The 15,345-nt window shown below is 43.9% G+C and overlaps 3 protein-coding genes across 4 annotated transcripts; 2 read left to right on the top strand and 1 right to left on the bottom strand.

Moving 5' to 3' along the window:
• The first annotated feature begins 1,264 nt into the window (after nt 1–1,264).
• On the top strand, nt 1,265–4,418 carry LOC130526511 (uncharacterized). Of its 2 annotated transcripts, none has more exons than XM_057034272.1 (2): nt 1,265–1,712; nt 2,329–4,418. In XM_057034272.1, the coding sequence occupies exon 2, from the start codon at nt 2,908–2,910 to the stop codon at nt 4,165–4,167; it is 1,260 nt and encodes a 419-aa protein (XP_056890252.1). In that variant the 5' UTR covers nt 1,265–1,712; nt 2,329–2,907; the 3' UTR covers nt 4,168–4,418. The 2 variants fall into 2 exon arrangements, with proteins under 2 accessions (XP_056890252.1, XP_056890251.1); XM_057034271.1 differs by having other exon boundaries at nt 1,265–1,721; nt 2,320–4,418.
• A 395-nt stretch (nt 4,419–4,813) lies between these two features.
• Nucleotides 4,814–10,046, top strand: LOC130526491 (protein NYNRIN-like). The gene has a single exon (XM_057034208.1). It carries the CDS (start codon nt 5,482–5,484, stop codon nt 8,335–8,337), a length of 2,856 nt encoding a protein of 951 aa, XP_056890188.1. The 5' UTR covers nt 4,814–5,481; the 3' UTR covers nt 8,338–10,046.
• A 1,852-nt stretch (nt 10,047–11,898) lies between these two features.
• On the bottom strand, nt 11,899–13,040 carry LOC130526524 (uncharacterized). The gene is made up of 3 exons (XM_057034293.1): nt 12,694–13,040; nt 12,433–12,601; nt 11,899–12,295 (listed from the first exon to the last, which is right to left on the bottom strand). The coding sequence occupies exons 1-3, from the start codon at nt 13,019–13,021 to the stop codon at nt 12,166–12,168; spliced, it is 627 nt and encodes a 208-aa protein (XP_056890273.1). The 5' UTR covers nt 13,022–13,040; the 3' UTR covers nt 11,899–12,165.
• Between the last annotated feature and the right edge of the window lie 2,305 nt (nt 13,041–15,345).

Raw genomic sequence — 15,345 nt, 5'->3', positions numbered from 1 at the left:
CGCCACTTACCAGGGTCGGTTTCTCAGCGGGTGTGTCGCCGAGTGGGGAAAAGCGGTTAGCCACGGGAAGCGGTTGGTGGTGCACCGTGGGCCTTTGTTTTGGGCTACGCTTCCTACGAACCGTCACCCAGCCGCCCTGGCTAGCCGGCTGCTGCCGGGGGACCGCTAGCTGTAGCTACGCTAGGCGGCTCCGCAGCAGCTAGCTTACCCTGGCTACTTGACGCAACTCCAGCTAACTCCAAGCTGCGGAACCGCATCTCAAGCTCGCTAAGTCTCGCCTCCATAGCCATAAATAAACTACACTTTCTGCACCTATTCCCTTCACTAAGGGAGGCGGAGGAGTAACTAAACATTTCGCACGCTGAACAGACAAAGACACCGGGTGAAACAGACGGTGAGGCCATGCTAATGCTAGTAATCGGCGAAGCTCTGTATTTGTTTAATATGGGTTGTTTCTCACTGTTGATATCAGGTGACTAGAATGTCCCAAGTGTTCGAAATTTTAAGTAAAGTGAATACAACACACCAAGTGTTCAATATTAAGTGAATACAACACACCAAGTGTTCAATATTAAGTGAATACGGCACCCCGTGCACAATGCAACCAACGAACGATAGAGGAGACAGGAAGTGATGCAATACTCACAGATTCTGACGCTCAAAAGTTTAAATACAACCTTGTTTACATCCATCCATCCATCCATCCATCCTCTACCGCTTATCCGGGGTCGGGTCGCGGGGGCAGCAGCCTAAGAAGAGAAGCCCAGACTTCCCTCTCCCCAGCTACTTCTTCCAGCTCATCCGGAGGGATCCCCAGGCATTCCCAGACCAGTCGAGAGACAAAGTCTCTCCAATGTGTCCTGGGTCTTCCCGGGGGTCTCCTACCGGAGAGACATGCCCTGAACACCTCACCAGGGAGGCATCCAGGGGGCATCCCAACTAGATGCCCAAGCCACCTCATCTGGCTCCTCCCAACGCGGAGGAGCAGCGGCTCTACTCCGAGCTCCTCCTGGATGGCAGAGCTTCTCACCCTATCTCTAAGGGAGAGCCCAGCCACCCTACAGAGGAAGCTGATTCCGGCCGCTTGTACCCGTGATCTTGTTCTTTCGGTCATTACCCAAAGCTCATGACCATAGGTGAGGGTAGTAACGAAGATCGACCGGTAAATCGAGAGCTTCGCCTTTTGGCTCAGCTCTCTCTTCACCACTACGGACCGGTGCAGAGTCCGCATTACTGCCAATATACAGGCACTGAGCTGGGGAGTGTGAGAAGAATTATTGTTGTTATTACTATTATCGTTTCAATGCTATAGTAAGTATAGTAAGTAGATTTAGAATGTTTAATCAAAAAGAATGTATGAGTGTTTGACTCAAGTATTGAAGCTGTTATGTACCCAGCACTGGGAGGTATCATGTTCAAGGATACGAGGAAGTCGTAGAGATGGGAGGAGAAGGAATCATGAAGTTGTTTTGATACAAATCTTGTGTGAACCAAATAAAAGAGGAGAGCGAGCAGCAGACTGACGGAGTTGAGAGAGGAAGCTTGAACTGCTCGTCGGCTCTCCCTTGCAAGGCCTCCTGTTGTCTGTGTGGTTGATCTGAGTCTAGTAAACGAACAGCGCGGGTGACCAAACATCACCCTCACAAAAATTGGTCCTTCGAGCCGGATCCCAAGACCTGGAGAGGAGCGCCGTGGGACGACCGAACGCCGAAGTCTGCGCAGTGTTGGATCGCAATACCTCCTGTATGTAGCTGCCGATCCGCGTGTTCGTTGAATGAAGACTTCGAGAAGTAAAGTACCAATTTCAAAATGTATTTGACAATAGAACCAATTCCAGATACAAATATTACAGAGCTCCGGGCCAGTTCATCACCCTAGCAACAACAGAGTTAATCGTCAGGGCACGGAGTCTGACAACCTAACTATCCCTTGGCCCAGTCCTTTATAGTCACACACATGCAAATTCACAATGTCCATGCAATCCAATCCAGATCCCCCGCTGAGATGTCCCCGTCCTCTTCCTCCAGTCCCACTTGGTGTTGGTAGAGTTCTTCTCTTCCATTGTTTTCCCAGGTGGCCAGATCCCATTCTTCATGCAAATGTGATCATCATCAACCCCCCTGATGTCGCATTTACAATGAGTGTTTGACACCTCCTGCCTGACTGGCTCCTGAGATAACAATAGAACAAACAACAATCCTGCAAATGGAATGTCTCTGTTTTTATTACATTTACCAATGAGTCTACCTTGCCTAACTTCTAAGAGAAGACAGAAACATATGGTGAAACACATAACAAGATAAAGACAATTCTCAACAGCAGCCGGAGTCAAAAGGACGTCCGAAGTGAAAGACCTTTCATCACGAGTTGACGGAAGGCCGGTCTTCGTCCCTCCCAGGGCGACCATCTCCAGTGACGGGAAGAAGGCACTAAAACAACTCAGAGAGAAACCATCGAGACAACGGAGTGAGTATAAGACACAAAAAGCACTACACGGAATATACCGCGGTATTACCTGCCTGGTCATCAGGAGAGAAGCAGAGGCAAGATACACCCGCCTCCTCGGAGGTAGAAGCTTGGTGTATACTCTCCTGATTAAAAAAGAGGGGTTATAAGGCCACGGCGGAGGGACTGAACTAGATATCCTGTATGGATTGAGGGTTGTTCAGTCGGGAGATCAGGCGTCTCCACTCAAGTACATAAAAACTGATAAATAAAGTGCAAACATGGGCAACCAACATTCCACAAAAGGTGCTGAATTCGAAATCCCAGCATCATGTAAACACATGGAAGACAAATATCCAGGTTCATGCTCATATGTTCAGCTGTGGATGACTAAGTTCGATTGGGATGGTAACTTAGACAGGCCAGGCAATATTACAAAATTAAAAGAAGATTTAATAGAATATGGAAAAAAAACATCCAAAAGTAAATGTGGGGTTGACACAATGTCATCTCTGGCTCACTGAATCAAAATATAGAAGAGAGAAACAAAATCAAGAAAAAGAGAAACGGAAAAGAGAGAAAGAAGAGAAAAATGAGAACCCCTTTTACCCATCGCTGAGTGCGTACGTGAGGGCGGAGGACAACGAAACAGGATGCAGGAGTCAACTGATAAATGTGCCTCCTCCGTATGTTCCTCCACCTCTTGCTCCACCAGCTCCCCCTCAGGCGGTCCCATTGGACCCGCCCGGAGCCTTAGATCCCCTGGCTCTGAACACTAATCCCTTTTTGGGTCCCTTTCCATCGGGAGCCCAGTACAGAAATTATCACATGCAGGACAACACTGTGCAGATGTACCCACTGATCCAGGTTGCAAATCCACAAGCCGGTGTGCAGGGTCAAGATCCTACTATCTTGGTGTATAGAACCTGGACTCCAGAAGACTGTAAAAAAGCTTGTGATGACATAACCTTGCCCCAAATGGACATAGAGTTGTGCATCCAAGACATAAGACAGTTACTAAGAAGTTACCATACTAACGGTACTGAAACCCAGCAAGTCCTCATGTGCGTTAATGGCAAGAAATGGGGCACTGTTAGAGGAGATTGGGTCCCAGTGGATCCAGTCACTCAACAACCATGGCAGCCTGGCAGCCAAGAACTAAATGACAGACTTGACAGACTGTACGAGCGCATGCGAACTACTTTTACCAGACGAGCTGACTACAGCGCCATTACGGCCACGAGACAAAAGACTGACGAAAGTTTTGAAGACTATAGCATGAGAATGAAAGATGTGTTCCGAAAAAATAGTGGAATTCCGTATGCGGAAGAACCAGAAGGTCCCTACCAACAGCAGTTAAAGCAAGCTATACATGGGGGATCAAAATCAGAGATAAAATCATGGGTAGAGAGACAATTAGTTGATTTCGGAACTAGTAACCTAAACCGCTATGAACAACATGCTATGCATGCTGAAAGACAATGCCAAAAAAGTAAGAATCAATCAACAGGCATGTTTTTCAATGCCAACCCTCTCCCAAGCCGAGGCCGAGGACGTGGGCGAGGCCGAGGCGGAAGGGGAGGAGGAGGCAATTTCAGTGAAAAAGATCAGTGTCATTATTGTAAAAATTATGGACACTGGGAACGTGATTGCAGAAAGAAACAACGTGACCAGAGATATAATAGAGGACAGCAGCAAGGTTCTAATCCACCTCAAAAATGACTAGAACCGGAAAAAGATGTCACAAAAATTAAAACAAATCAGGGCACAAAATTTGACCAATTTGAAAAAGATGACTTAGAAGATGTTTTAGACTTAGAAACCATCTTCCTGTTTGCTGAAGGCAAACCAGAAATACAACTGACCGTGTTAGGCAATTCTTTAACATTCTTAGTAGACACGGGTGCAGGTAAATCAGTAATTAGAGATCCAATAGCCCTGACACCAACTTCTACACAGATTTTTGTGAGATCAGCAAATGGCCTCATAACTAAAGAAAGAATGTCAGTTCCTGTAGATGTTTGTGACCCTGTAAGTGGAATCACACTTAAAGCTCCTTTCGTGATCTCCACCACATGTCCCGTAAATCTGTTAGGAAGAGATCTTATCTCTCAGCTTCAGTTGATGATTCGTACCACAGCCGAAGGAATGTGGTCTGTAGATAGAATGGTTAATCTGTGGGTAAGAGAAGGAGAGATGTGCAGTAAATTTTGGTCACTTGACATTCCTGAAAAGCAGCCCCCTCCATTCTCTGACCCAATCACTATGATATATGGTAAAGCTCTGTCATACTTACAGCCTGAAGCCCAGCTCCACAATCAAACTGACCTGCATGTAACCATGCACGTGGAGGGCATAGGTGGATTCTGTAAATCAGACCCACACGGCACATCAAGCTATGCAGAGAAGTTTGCTAAACTCAAAGATCCACAAATGATTGTAATTATGCACCTATATGTGTGTGGTCAGACAGCTGTCTGCACGGCAGGAAGCCTTTCCGCCGAAGCAGCAGCGCTATTCAAAGTGTCAGGTTCTGTACCACATGTTTCTATTGCTAAACCGCTTAAGAAAAGATGGCAAGACTTGGGATGTGATGTAAAACACTGGAGCAGCCTGCCCTATAGGCCTAAGGGTGAGGTTGATTTTAATGATCAGTTCCAGGTGTGGCGCATTCCCCTTAAAACATGGTTGCTGACTCATCCAGCAACGCACCTCACAGACCAGAGTTCATGAGAAGAAAACATCTTCCTCACGCAGGAGGAAGAGGAGAAGCTGAAAGAGCTTCCCCCTGAATTATGGTCGGAAGGACCTGCAGATGTAGGTCTTATAAAAGGAGCAGAACCTGTAAAAATAATCTCTAAATCAGATTATAGACCATTTCAGAGACAATATCCCCTTAAAACTGATGCACAGGAGGGTATTGTTCCGATATTTAACTCACTGCTTAAAGCAGGAGTCATCAGAGAGTGTCCTGAATCACCTGTAAATACACCCCTATTTCCAGTAAGGAAGTCACCACCATCTACCGGCTGGCGGATGGTGCAGGACCTGCAAGCTGTAAACGCTGCAGTGGTCCCTAGGTCTCCTTTAGTCGCAGATCCATACACTCTGCTGAACGACTTAAACCCTGAACATCAGTGGTACACGGTGATAGATGTATCCAATGCATTTTTCTCTGTACCAGTACATCCAGACAGCCAGTTTTGGTTTGCGTTTACGTTTCAAGGACGGAGGTACACCTGGACAAGGTTACCTCAGGGCTACTGTGAGAGTCCCACAATCTTTTCTCAGGTAATGATGTCATCGTTAGCTAAGTTTAAACCTCCGTGTGGAAGTCAAATCCTCGTCTACGTGGATGACATCCTCATGGCCTCAAAAACAGAGGCAGATTGTTGGTCAGACACGCTAGCATTGCTACACTGGCTAGCCGCTCAAGGCCATAGATTAAGCAAAAGCAAACTGCAGCTGGTGAAGCAGAAAGTGATTTATCTGGGCCATGTTTTGACACATAATGGCAAAGCTATTCTCGAGTCGAGGAAAACAGCAGTGCTTGAAGCTCCAAAACCAAAAACAAAGAAGCAGATGATGTCATTCTTAGGACTTGTGAATTTTTGCAGATCATGGATCTTAGATTATGCGAAAATAACTGCCCCTTTACAAGCATTGATGTATGATAATCCCTTAGCAATGACTGATGTGTTAACTTGGACCCCTGAAGCTGAAGAAGCATTTACACACACAAAGCAGGCCCTTGTAGGTGCTGGAGTGTTAAAGCTGCCAGACTATCAGAAGCCTTTTGAGCAGGTCGTAGATTGCAAAGGTAATTTTATGACTTCAGTTTTGTTGCAAAAACACGGAGATAAGAGGCAGCCAGTGGCCTATTACTCCCACAAGCTAGATTCCGTAGCTTGTGCACTCCCACCATGCGTTAAAGCAGTGGTGGCAGCATCTGAGGCAGTAAAAGCCTCCGCAGGAGTGGTGCTATATCATGAGCTAACTTTGCTAGTGCCACATGCAGTGTCAATACTGCTGCTACAAAGTAAGATAGCATTCCTGTCGCCCGCACGTCATCTTTCCTGCATGGCAGTGTTGCTGTCTCAGCCGAATCTGACGATTCGACGCTGTACGACCTTAAACCCAGCGACGCTGCTACCCACCGCAGAAGAGGGACACCAGCACAACTGCTTGGATGAGGTCTCCACCAAGGTCCTGCCGCGACCAGATCTCAGTGATGTCGCGTTGATTACAGGACAGACACTATTTGTGGATGGATCATCGAGAAAGGATGACTGTGGACGCACTAGAACTGCCTATGCAGTAGTTACAGCAACTGAGGTGGTGGAGGCGAAATCACTTCCCTCCTCCTATTCTGCTCAAGCTGCAGAACTCGTCGCACTCACACGTGCCTGTGAACTAAGCAAAGGACAAGATGTTACCATCTACACAGATAGTCAATATGCTTTTTCCACGCTGTTTGTGTTTGCTCAACAATGGAATTTAAGAGGGATGAAAACGTCGACCGGCAAACCGGTCATGCATGCAGAACTGTTAAAAAAGTTATTGGCAGCAGTACAGCAGCCACGTAAAATAGCTGTATGTAAATGCACTGCACACACTAACAACACAGACGCAGTCTCACAAGGCAATGCCTTTGCTGACAGAGCCGCAAAGGCTGCAGCAAATAACAACACACTTCTTGATAATGAGGAATCATTTACCTTAGAACCTGCAGATAATGATATTCTAAAAGAAATGCAACAAAGTGCTCCAGAAAAAGAAAAGGCCATGTGGAAGAAGCGAGGAGCCAAACTGGATGATAAAGGACTATTAACCATAGGAAACAAACCAATCCTTCCCCGGAATATGCATAAATGGGCAGCATTAGTGAGCCATGGGCCATGCCATGTCTCAACAGGAGGGATGGTACAGATGGTTAATGAACATTATTATACTATAGGATTTCATACATACTCAAAAAATTTTTGTTCACAATGTGCTATTTGTGTAAAACACAGCCCACAGGGAGCCCTTAAGGCCCCTGCAGGCACTACACCATTACCAAATCATCCATTTCACACAGTTTTTCTAGATTTTATTCAGCTAACACCATGTGAAGGTAAACAATATTGTCTAGTAGTGTTAGATGGATTTACTAGGTGGGTAGAAATTTTCCCCACAGCAAAAGCAGATGCACTGACAGTAGCAAAAGTTTTATGTAGAGAGATCATTCCCAGGTTTGGCATCCCGAAGGTCATCTGGAGCGACAATGGAAGCCATTTTGTAAATGAGATAGTGAAAACTGTAGGAGTAACTTTGGGCATTGATTTGAAGAATCACTGCGCATACCACCCTCAGAGTGCAGGGTTGGTTGAAAGAGTCAATGGTACTATTAAGAACAGACTAAAGAAATGTATGGACGAGACAGGAAAGAACTGGATGTTTTGTCTCGACCTGGTGAAATTATGGATGCACATAACACCACACAAGAAAACAGGCATCACACCTTTTGAAGCATTATATGGGCGGCCTTATTGCCTGCCATACTTTGCAACAACAAATGAGCTAAAACATGTTGAGGAAACAATAGCAGATTATCTGAAAAAAGTGTTACTTAACCGATGTGTGAATACAGTAAATGTTCTGCCTAGTCCTGTGTCTTCCACAGATTCCACCCCCCAGGAACCCATTCAACCGGGCGACTACGTGTGGGTGAAGAAGTTTGTGCGGAAGAGGTGGAACACGCCTAGATGGGAAGGTCCTTATCAAGTACAGCTGACCACAAAGACTGCAGTTCGAGTGGACAGGAAACTGTCGTGGATACACCTTTCCCATTGTAAAAAACAGAAAATTCTTCCAGGTGAAGGCGAGGGAGCAGTGGCGGACTCTCCGTAAACGGCTGACGGCCTGTATAGGTCCAGCAACGGCTGAACCCCGTCGGAACCTGTGAAGAGGATCTAAAAGGAAATGAAGTTGTTCTTCCTAATTGTGGTGAGTGCTGTGACGGCAGGACTCGTGAGTTTTGGTCTTTGGAACTTCCGACAGGAGGGAGGTAATCAGGGACAGAAAGATGCTCTGAGACAGGATGAGAGCTACGCGCGCGCTAAACGCACCGTAGTTAGCCATTTAGAACATTCATGGTTAGAACAAGATCCAGAGTCCTCACACACTTACAGTTTGAATACATGGTGGCGCTATGCTAATGTCACAGCTCGGACACAGAATCATTCTCGTTGTTACGTTTGTTCTATGCTACCAGTTTCTGTGCATACGAGTAACTGCTGAACCGATGACAGGGAGTGTAGGACAGTGCTTTGTCCACATAGGGCTAAGCCGTGACACGAACTTCACACTCAAGTTGTTGGACGGAACGTGGTTCACTCGCAGCAACTGCACCCAAGAGCCACTACGGACAATGGCAGGGAAAGCCAATAGATTCAGATTCCCTGTGCTAGGTGCAATAAATCACACATACTGTTATGCAAACCACACGACTCAGTGTGGGGCACAGATGTACCACAAGAGTTTAAGCATTGGTCAACCGGAGATAAAGTGACCATGACACTCTTTCCGTGGATAGGAGTAGGAAAGAACATATTGAGATTGGAAACAGTTGATTATAGGTTGAAAGTATTTACTAATTTGACAAAAGTTGCTCTCACAGGAGTCAAGGAAGAAATGACAGCGCTAAGACTGATGACCATGCAGAATAGGATGGCCTTAGATCTCATAACGGCCCCCCAGGGAGGAGTGTGTGCAATGGTAGGAGATTACTGTTGTACGTTCATCCCAGAGAATGATGCAGATGGTCACCTGATAGATAGCGCATTGAAAAATTTAACTAAACTACAGAGAGCTATGATTGATGATGGTAGTCCCCCACCAGACTGGCTTACAGGGATGTTGTCAAGGTGGAGGGAACTGTTGTTCAAGATAGGAATGATGATAGGGATAGTGCTGCTAGTATTAGCCATACTAGCTTGCTGTGTAGTACCTCTTGTTCGGGGTTGCATTGGCCGGCTCGTGGGATCAACTGTTACTAGTACTTTGCTGCAGGTGGAAGAACAATCTCTACTGGACAACGATGAAGAGGAATCAGAAGAAGAATGGACAAATGTGATGCAAGATGTAAATGAAATGTTTGAGATGTCTTAAGCTGTACCCATGTTGAACTCTGAGTGTAAGAAATGTGTTTCTAGGAAAATGACGTAATGCATTTAAATTTCATGAAATGAAATGATGTAATACTGACAATGAGAATCTAGACGCATTTAACGATAAACAGGAGGGAAATGTGAGAAGAATTATTGTTGTTATTACTATTATCGTTTCAATGCTATAGTAAGTATAGTAAGTAGATTTAGAATGTTTAACCAAAAAGAATGTATGAGTGTTTGACTCAAGTATTGAAGCTGTTATGTACCCAGCACTGGGAGGTATCATGTTCAAGGACACGAGGAAGTCGTAGAGATGGGAGGAGAAGGAATCATGAAGTTGTTTTGATACAAATCTTGTGTGAACCAAATAAAAGAGGAGAGCGAGCAGCAGACTGACGGAGTTGAGAGAGGAAGCTTGAACTGCTCGTCGGCTCTCCCTTGCAAGGCCTCCTGTTGTCTGTGTGGTTGATCTGAGTCTAGTAAACGAACAGCGCGGGTGACCAAACATCACCCTCACAGGAGCAACGAGAATTGCCACCCCTGCCCGTCGCCTATCACCATCGGCAACTCCAGAGTGGTAGAGAGTCCAACCCCTCTCGAGAACACTGGTTCCAGAGCCCTTGCTGTGCATCGAGGTGAGGCCAACTATATCTAGTCGGAACTTCTCACTTCGGCCGCTACCCAAAACACAATGCACCCGACCCCCTTGGCCCCTCCTGCAGGTGGTGAGCCCACGGGAAGGGGGTCCCATGTTGCCTCTTCGGGCTGTGCCCGGCCGGACTCCATGGGCAGAGGTCCGGCCACCAGGCGCTTGCCAACGTGCCCCACCCCCAGGCCTGGCTCCAGGAGGAGGCCCCGGTGACCTGCATCCGGGCAAGGAAAACTTGAGACCAATGTTATTTATCTTCATTAGGGGCGCTTTGTCTGATCCCTTACCTGCGACCTGTTTGCCATGGGTGGCCCTACCAGGGGCATATAGCCCCAGACAACGGAGCTCCTAGGATCATTGGGACACGCAAACCCCTCCACCATGATAAGGTGGTAGCCCAGGAGGGGGACATCATTTATTTTTGTTTCAAATAAACACATTTCTCCCATTCAGAATAATTCTGTATTCAGTGTACCACTGTACTAATATGTCCCCATTTACCTTCTTAGTGAAAATGATAGAAAATCTAGCATCTCTCTTTTAATAAATGTCCTTTTGATGTAAACGCATGAGCTAAAGACTTGCAAACATTAATGAATTATTTCCAGTTAAACAATACAAATACATTCGCTTCAAACACTAGTGGATTTATCCCAAAAACTAATTATTTACCAATATTAAATGTACTGAAGCCGAAATGACACATTACTTTGGCAATATAACAAACTTTCACAGCCGGCGCTATGACAGGCCCGCCCGCAACGCAGAGAAAACCCACGTGCTTTCTACACATTCTTCAACGTTAATACGTTGCCTATACCTCAAATATAGATTGAAAGTTACATTTTAAATGTAGAACTTCAACTGTATGTAATTTAACAAATTTCAGAATATTATTTACCTGTATAAACAGGAAAAAGATGAGACAGGTGGCAATGCTTGTGGTCAGTGCAACTTCGCTCAGCAAATGAGGAAATAACCCCTAAAGTCTGTTCATGAGGAGAGTCTGTGCATGACTAAGCACCACACTGCCCCTACTAACAGCGCCAAGATATTCTCATCGTAAACTAAAGACTTGTTGTCTCAATTGACAGGTGATCATCGACCAATATAACCAATATTTTAAAAAAAAAGAAAATCTCATAAATGTGACCATAAATTTTGTGAGCGTCACATCACTGTAAAAAAAATCCCGTTGTTTTTACGGTAAAACGCTGGCAGCTGTGGTTACCAGAAATGTTCTGTAAAAAATACAGTACTAATGTAAATCACTTTACAGATTAACTGGTAAATCATACCAATATTCAATGTATAATTAATTATGGTAGGTGTAAATTTTAATGATTTTTTCAGTACAATGATGCTGAATTCTATGTTAAATTTACAGGGATTCAATTTAGAATCAACATTAACTACACGTGAATTGTTCTGAAATGATTAATATATAAACTGGATCATTCTGTTAAAATTGCAGAAAAAGGAAATATAATATACACATTTTAGCTGTAATATTCGTGTGTATTAATTGTATTTTGCTGTTACATTTACAATATTTTTTATTATTGTTTAGTTTTGTTGTATATTTTACAAAATTATTTTGGTAAACAGCTGTTATTTTTTCTGTTAAAATGACAGGACATTATGTACGTTTTTACAATTTATTCAGATTTTTATACATTGGTTGTAATGAACTCAAATTTTTATACTTTTACCAGAAATGGGTGTATTTAACATAGTTTCAGCATTTTCAATCAAATAGCAACATATGCTTCAACTAAACTGTATTGAAACACAAAACAAATTACTTATCTTAACAAAATCTAGGCTTTAGAAAAACTACATAGAACTGATCTAAAATCTGCACAGAAAAAAAAAATACAATTCCCATTATATTGATACTGATTACTTGGTCAACAGTCACGCCTCACGCCACTCATGATCTGAAAGGTCCTGAATCAACGTCAGGACTCTGGGGTTCACATGAAGCCTGGATTTTTTTGACTTCTCAACCTTTGTCCCCTTCTCAGGGTTGATGGAGAAAAAACACCTGTGGAACAGAGGAAAGATAGTTGACTACACTACAAACAAAATATGTGAAACGTATTGTTTCTGTGAATTGTTATCCCTGTAAGTTCAAATAAGTGAAAATATCAAATAAGCCTCATCAGAGCCAAAAACACGCACCTCTGCAGAAACTCCAGGGTTGATGCCAGCTCTGATGGGTAGTGAATATTGAAACAATAAAAGCTCCCAAACATCAGGCATAGGGCAGAAGCAAAGGAGGGGATGTTGTCCTTCACGATGGTTCGATCCACACTAAGCATGTATCGTTTTGCAGAATAGCAGGACAATCCTATGAAAATTACAGTAACATCATAGTAAAAGAGCAATCTATCAAAATAGAAAAGACAAAGGAAATGATACAGAAAAGGTGAGTTTACTTACCGCACACAATCATGGTAGGAGTCAAAGGCACTTGGTCCATGTGAATTTCCCCTGCGAGGCATGTGTCCTCCACATAGCAGAAGATGGCGTCTTCCTTCTCATTGAAGTAAGCTAACAGCAGCAACACCATGTCCATGAGGTCTTGAGAGCAACCACTTTGGTCTCCTCTCATCATTTGATACTTGGTTACAGCCTGTAGGAACTTGCCACTCTTGTTTACACAAACTGTTTTCATGTAGTGCAGGAGTCGGTTTCCCTTTACGTCAAGATTCCGTAAGAAAACTGCTTTTAGCTGAACTCCGGTAAGCTCCTCAAAATGGACTGCCATACCAAGCTCATCAAACAAATATGGCCTCTCTCCAAGGAGGTGCTGGATATTTTCCCCCCGATTGACTTGTTTCCGTTGAGTGTAGAAAGTCTGTTTCATTAGAAGTTTCACCTCCTCTGGATTTGCATCAGTTTGCAGGAACATCATCTTCAGTTTTTTCTTTTGTTGAAGCTGGCTCTCTGTGGTCTCTCCAAGGGGCAGAAATTTTAAATCCCATTTAATACAGCCATAGGTGTCTTGGATTGCTGCCCTTTTTTCTGGAGAGACTTCATCTGTGTCAGACTCATCAATGAAATGCTTCCGTTTTCTTATTTTTGGAGTTGTAGATCGCCTCACATTTTCAACTCTATTTTGAAGCAGTTTGACGAGAGAATGGTACCCTGGCCCGATCACATCTCCCTCTATAATGTCTTGCAAAGACTTTGGATATTTTGCCAACATCTTCTTGGCAACTTCTGTAGTAGACCTTTTAGTTATCAAAGAGTGTTTTTTCATCATCTCTCTTCTCATACCCGGGGTTGGACGTTTTCCTTGCTCCAGTGATTGTGTTAGTTGTTCTGGAAGCTTATGCCATGGTATCTCAAAGCTGTCCACCCAATCTATATCGGGGCTTTGGCCATAGTTGGAAGAAGTTGAAGATGAACTTCTGGGTGAAATAGACTCTGAGAATAATGGAGGTTCTGGAGAAGCAACAGCAGATGAGCTACTTGTTTCAGGAGTCTCACCTGTGAACACACAAAGTAACAAGACTACAAAATTAACATTTCACATTCTTGCTTCATTTGTCATTCTGCACATTAAAACTCGACTTACATCTCAGCTTCCAAGCAGCAAGTAATTTCCGGGCTTGAATTGGCCTCAAAGCTGACAATAAATCAGCTTCCTCAATAAACTTAAAATCATCAGATATCTCAATTCCAAGGGATTGTAGGTGCTCCTCAAGAATACCTGCATTAATCTCAGAGAGGTCGTGCAAGGCCTCACTTATGGCACTCCGCAGGAATGTTTGGTCCATTTCTGGAATTCAGCAAGACAATAATTTTCAATATGTGTGAATTTTACATTTAGTGAAGGATCACTGTTAACTGTCACCACTCAATTTCTTCAACTCAGGAGTCCAGATCATTTATATAATGTTGTGTTTCAGTGGAATAACTTGGTGCCCATCAACAATGTATGAAGATAAGGGATAAAAATCTACAAGGTCACAGATTTCCAGACATTCCAACCTTGGAGTCCTTTTTGCCACTGAGTACAGGTGATATTCAGGATGATAGTTAGCTTTCTGTGTATCCATTACAAAATACACAGCTGTATCATTTTTAATCACAATCATGAGAAGTTCTCCAAATGCCATGTTCTCATCATTTTTTGAAACAAAAAAATTTCCTGTTTTGTATGATGTGCCTTTATAGCATATAGCTGTGGAAATACTACAGTTGTGTTCTGAGAAGCCATACTCTCTCACGACATGTCTAATTGCATCACTGTATAAGCTGGGGTAAAATGGACAACTATCTCTGACCTGCAATTGCTGACTGCAGCCTCGCCCAGCTGAAAGATATGCCTGAAACATCTGATGTCTCTCAGATAAAGTTAGGCAGATGTTTTTAAAGTTCTTTAGATGTCTGGCACATCTCTTAAAGTAGCTGTGTTTACTTTCGAAACGTAGGGTCCATACTCTGATCAAGGGTCCAAATTTCAAAATTAGTGATGGATAGTGACGCATGAAATGGTGTTTTGGTTTAAGAGGAGACTCAGCAAACAAACTTTTTCTTGATTCCAAATATTCTTGAATGATAATGTCAAGGTAGGCCACCTGCGACAGTGAAATATTTTGCGCACAAATCAAATCAACAATATCTTTAAGCTGCATCGTTAACTGCCACACATCATCTTCAGGATCCTGCACTTTGTCACCAATTAACACAGGCAACAACCTTAAGAAATTCCAGTTCTGGATGGCTTGACCTGGAATCCTGAACCCCTCACAGTTGACAGCACATGGTTTTGTGAGAGCATCAGACCCCTTGTGTTTTCTGGACATGTGAGCAGTAAAGGACGACTTCACAGTAAATTGATTACTGCAACCTATTACTGGGCATGCCACAGGTCGCCCCTCTGCAATATGTGATTTTAAGTGGACAATAAGTTCGTTGACTGTGTGATATTGGCATCCACACATCGAAATACCACACTTAACATTTGTAAGAACAGCCCCTGCAGAAACAGGGGGTGACGGGACGTTATGAGCATGATAGTAGTGACCTTTGAATGCGGCATAAGTTCAAAATGTCCGCTTGCAGTCGGCGCCAACACATTTG

This window comes from Takifugu flavidus, chromosome 5 (genome assembly GCF_003711565.1).
Source record: "Takifugu flavidus isolate HTHZ2018 chromosome 5, ASM371156v2, whole genome shotgun sequence".
NCBI lineage: Eukaryota > Metazoa > Chordata > Actinopteri > Tetraodontiformes > Tetraodontidae > Takifugu > Takifugu flavidus.
This window is presented reverse-complemented; position numbering and strand designations above follow the sequence as displayed.

What these genes read in the sequence shown, in the direction of transcription:
- LOC130526511 (XM_057034272.1), top strand. Translation starts at nt 2,908, where the DNA reads ATGGAAAAAAAACATCCAAAAGTAAATGTGGGGTTGACACAATGTCAT.
- LOC130526491 (XM_057034208.1), top strand. Translation starts at nt 5,482, where the DNA reads ATGGTGCAGGACCTGCAAGCTGTAAACGCTGCAGTGGTCCCTAGGTCT.
- LOC130526524 (XM_057034293.1), bottom strand. Translation starts at nt 13,021, where the DNA reads ATGGCAGTCCATTTTGAGGAGCTTACCGGAGTTCAGCTAAAAGCAGTT. An exon ending in TCCTACCATGATTGTGTGCG is followed by an intron (nt 12,602 to 12,693) that starts GTAAGTAAACTC and finishes TAATTTTCATAG; the next exon opens with GATTGTCCTGCTATTCTGCA. An exon ending in ACCCTGGAGTTTCTGCAGAG is followed by an intron (nt 12,296 to 12,432) that starts GTGCGTGTTTTT and finishes TCTGTTCCACAG; the next exon opens with GTGTTTTTTCTCCATCAACC.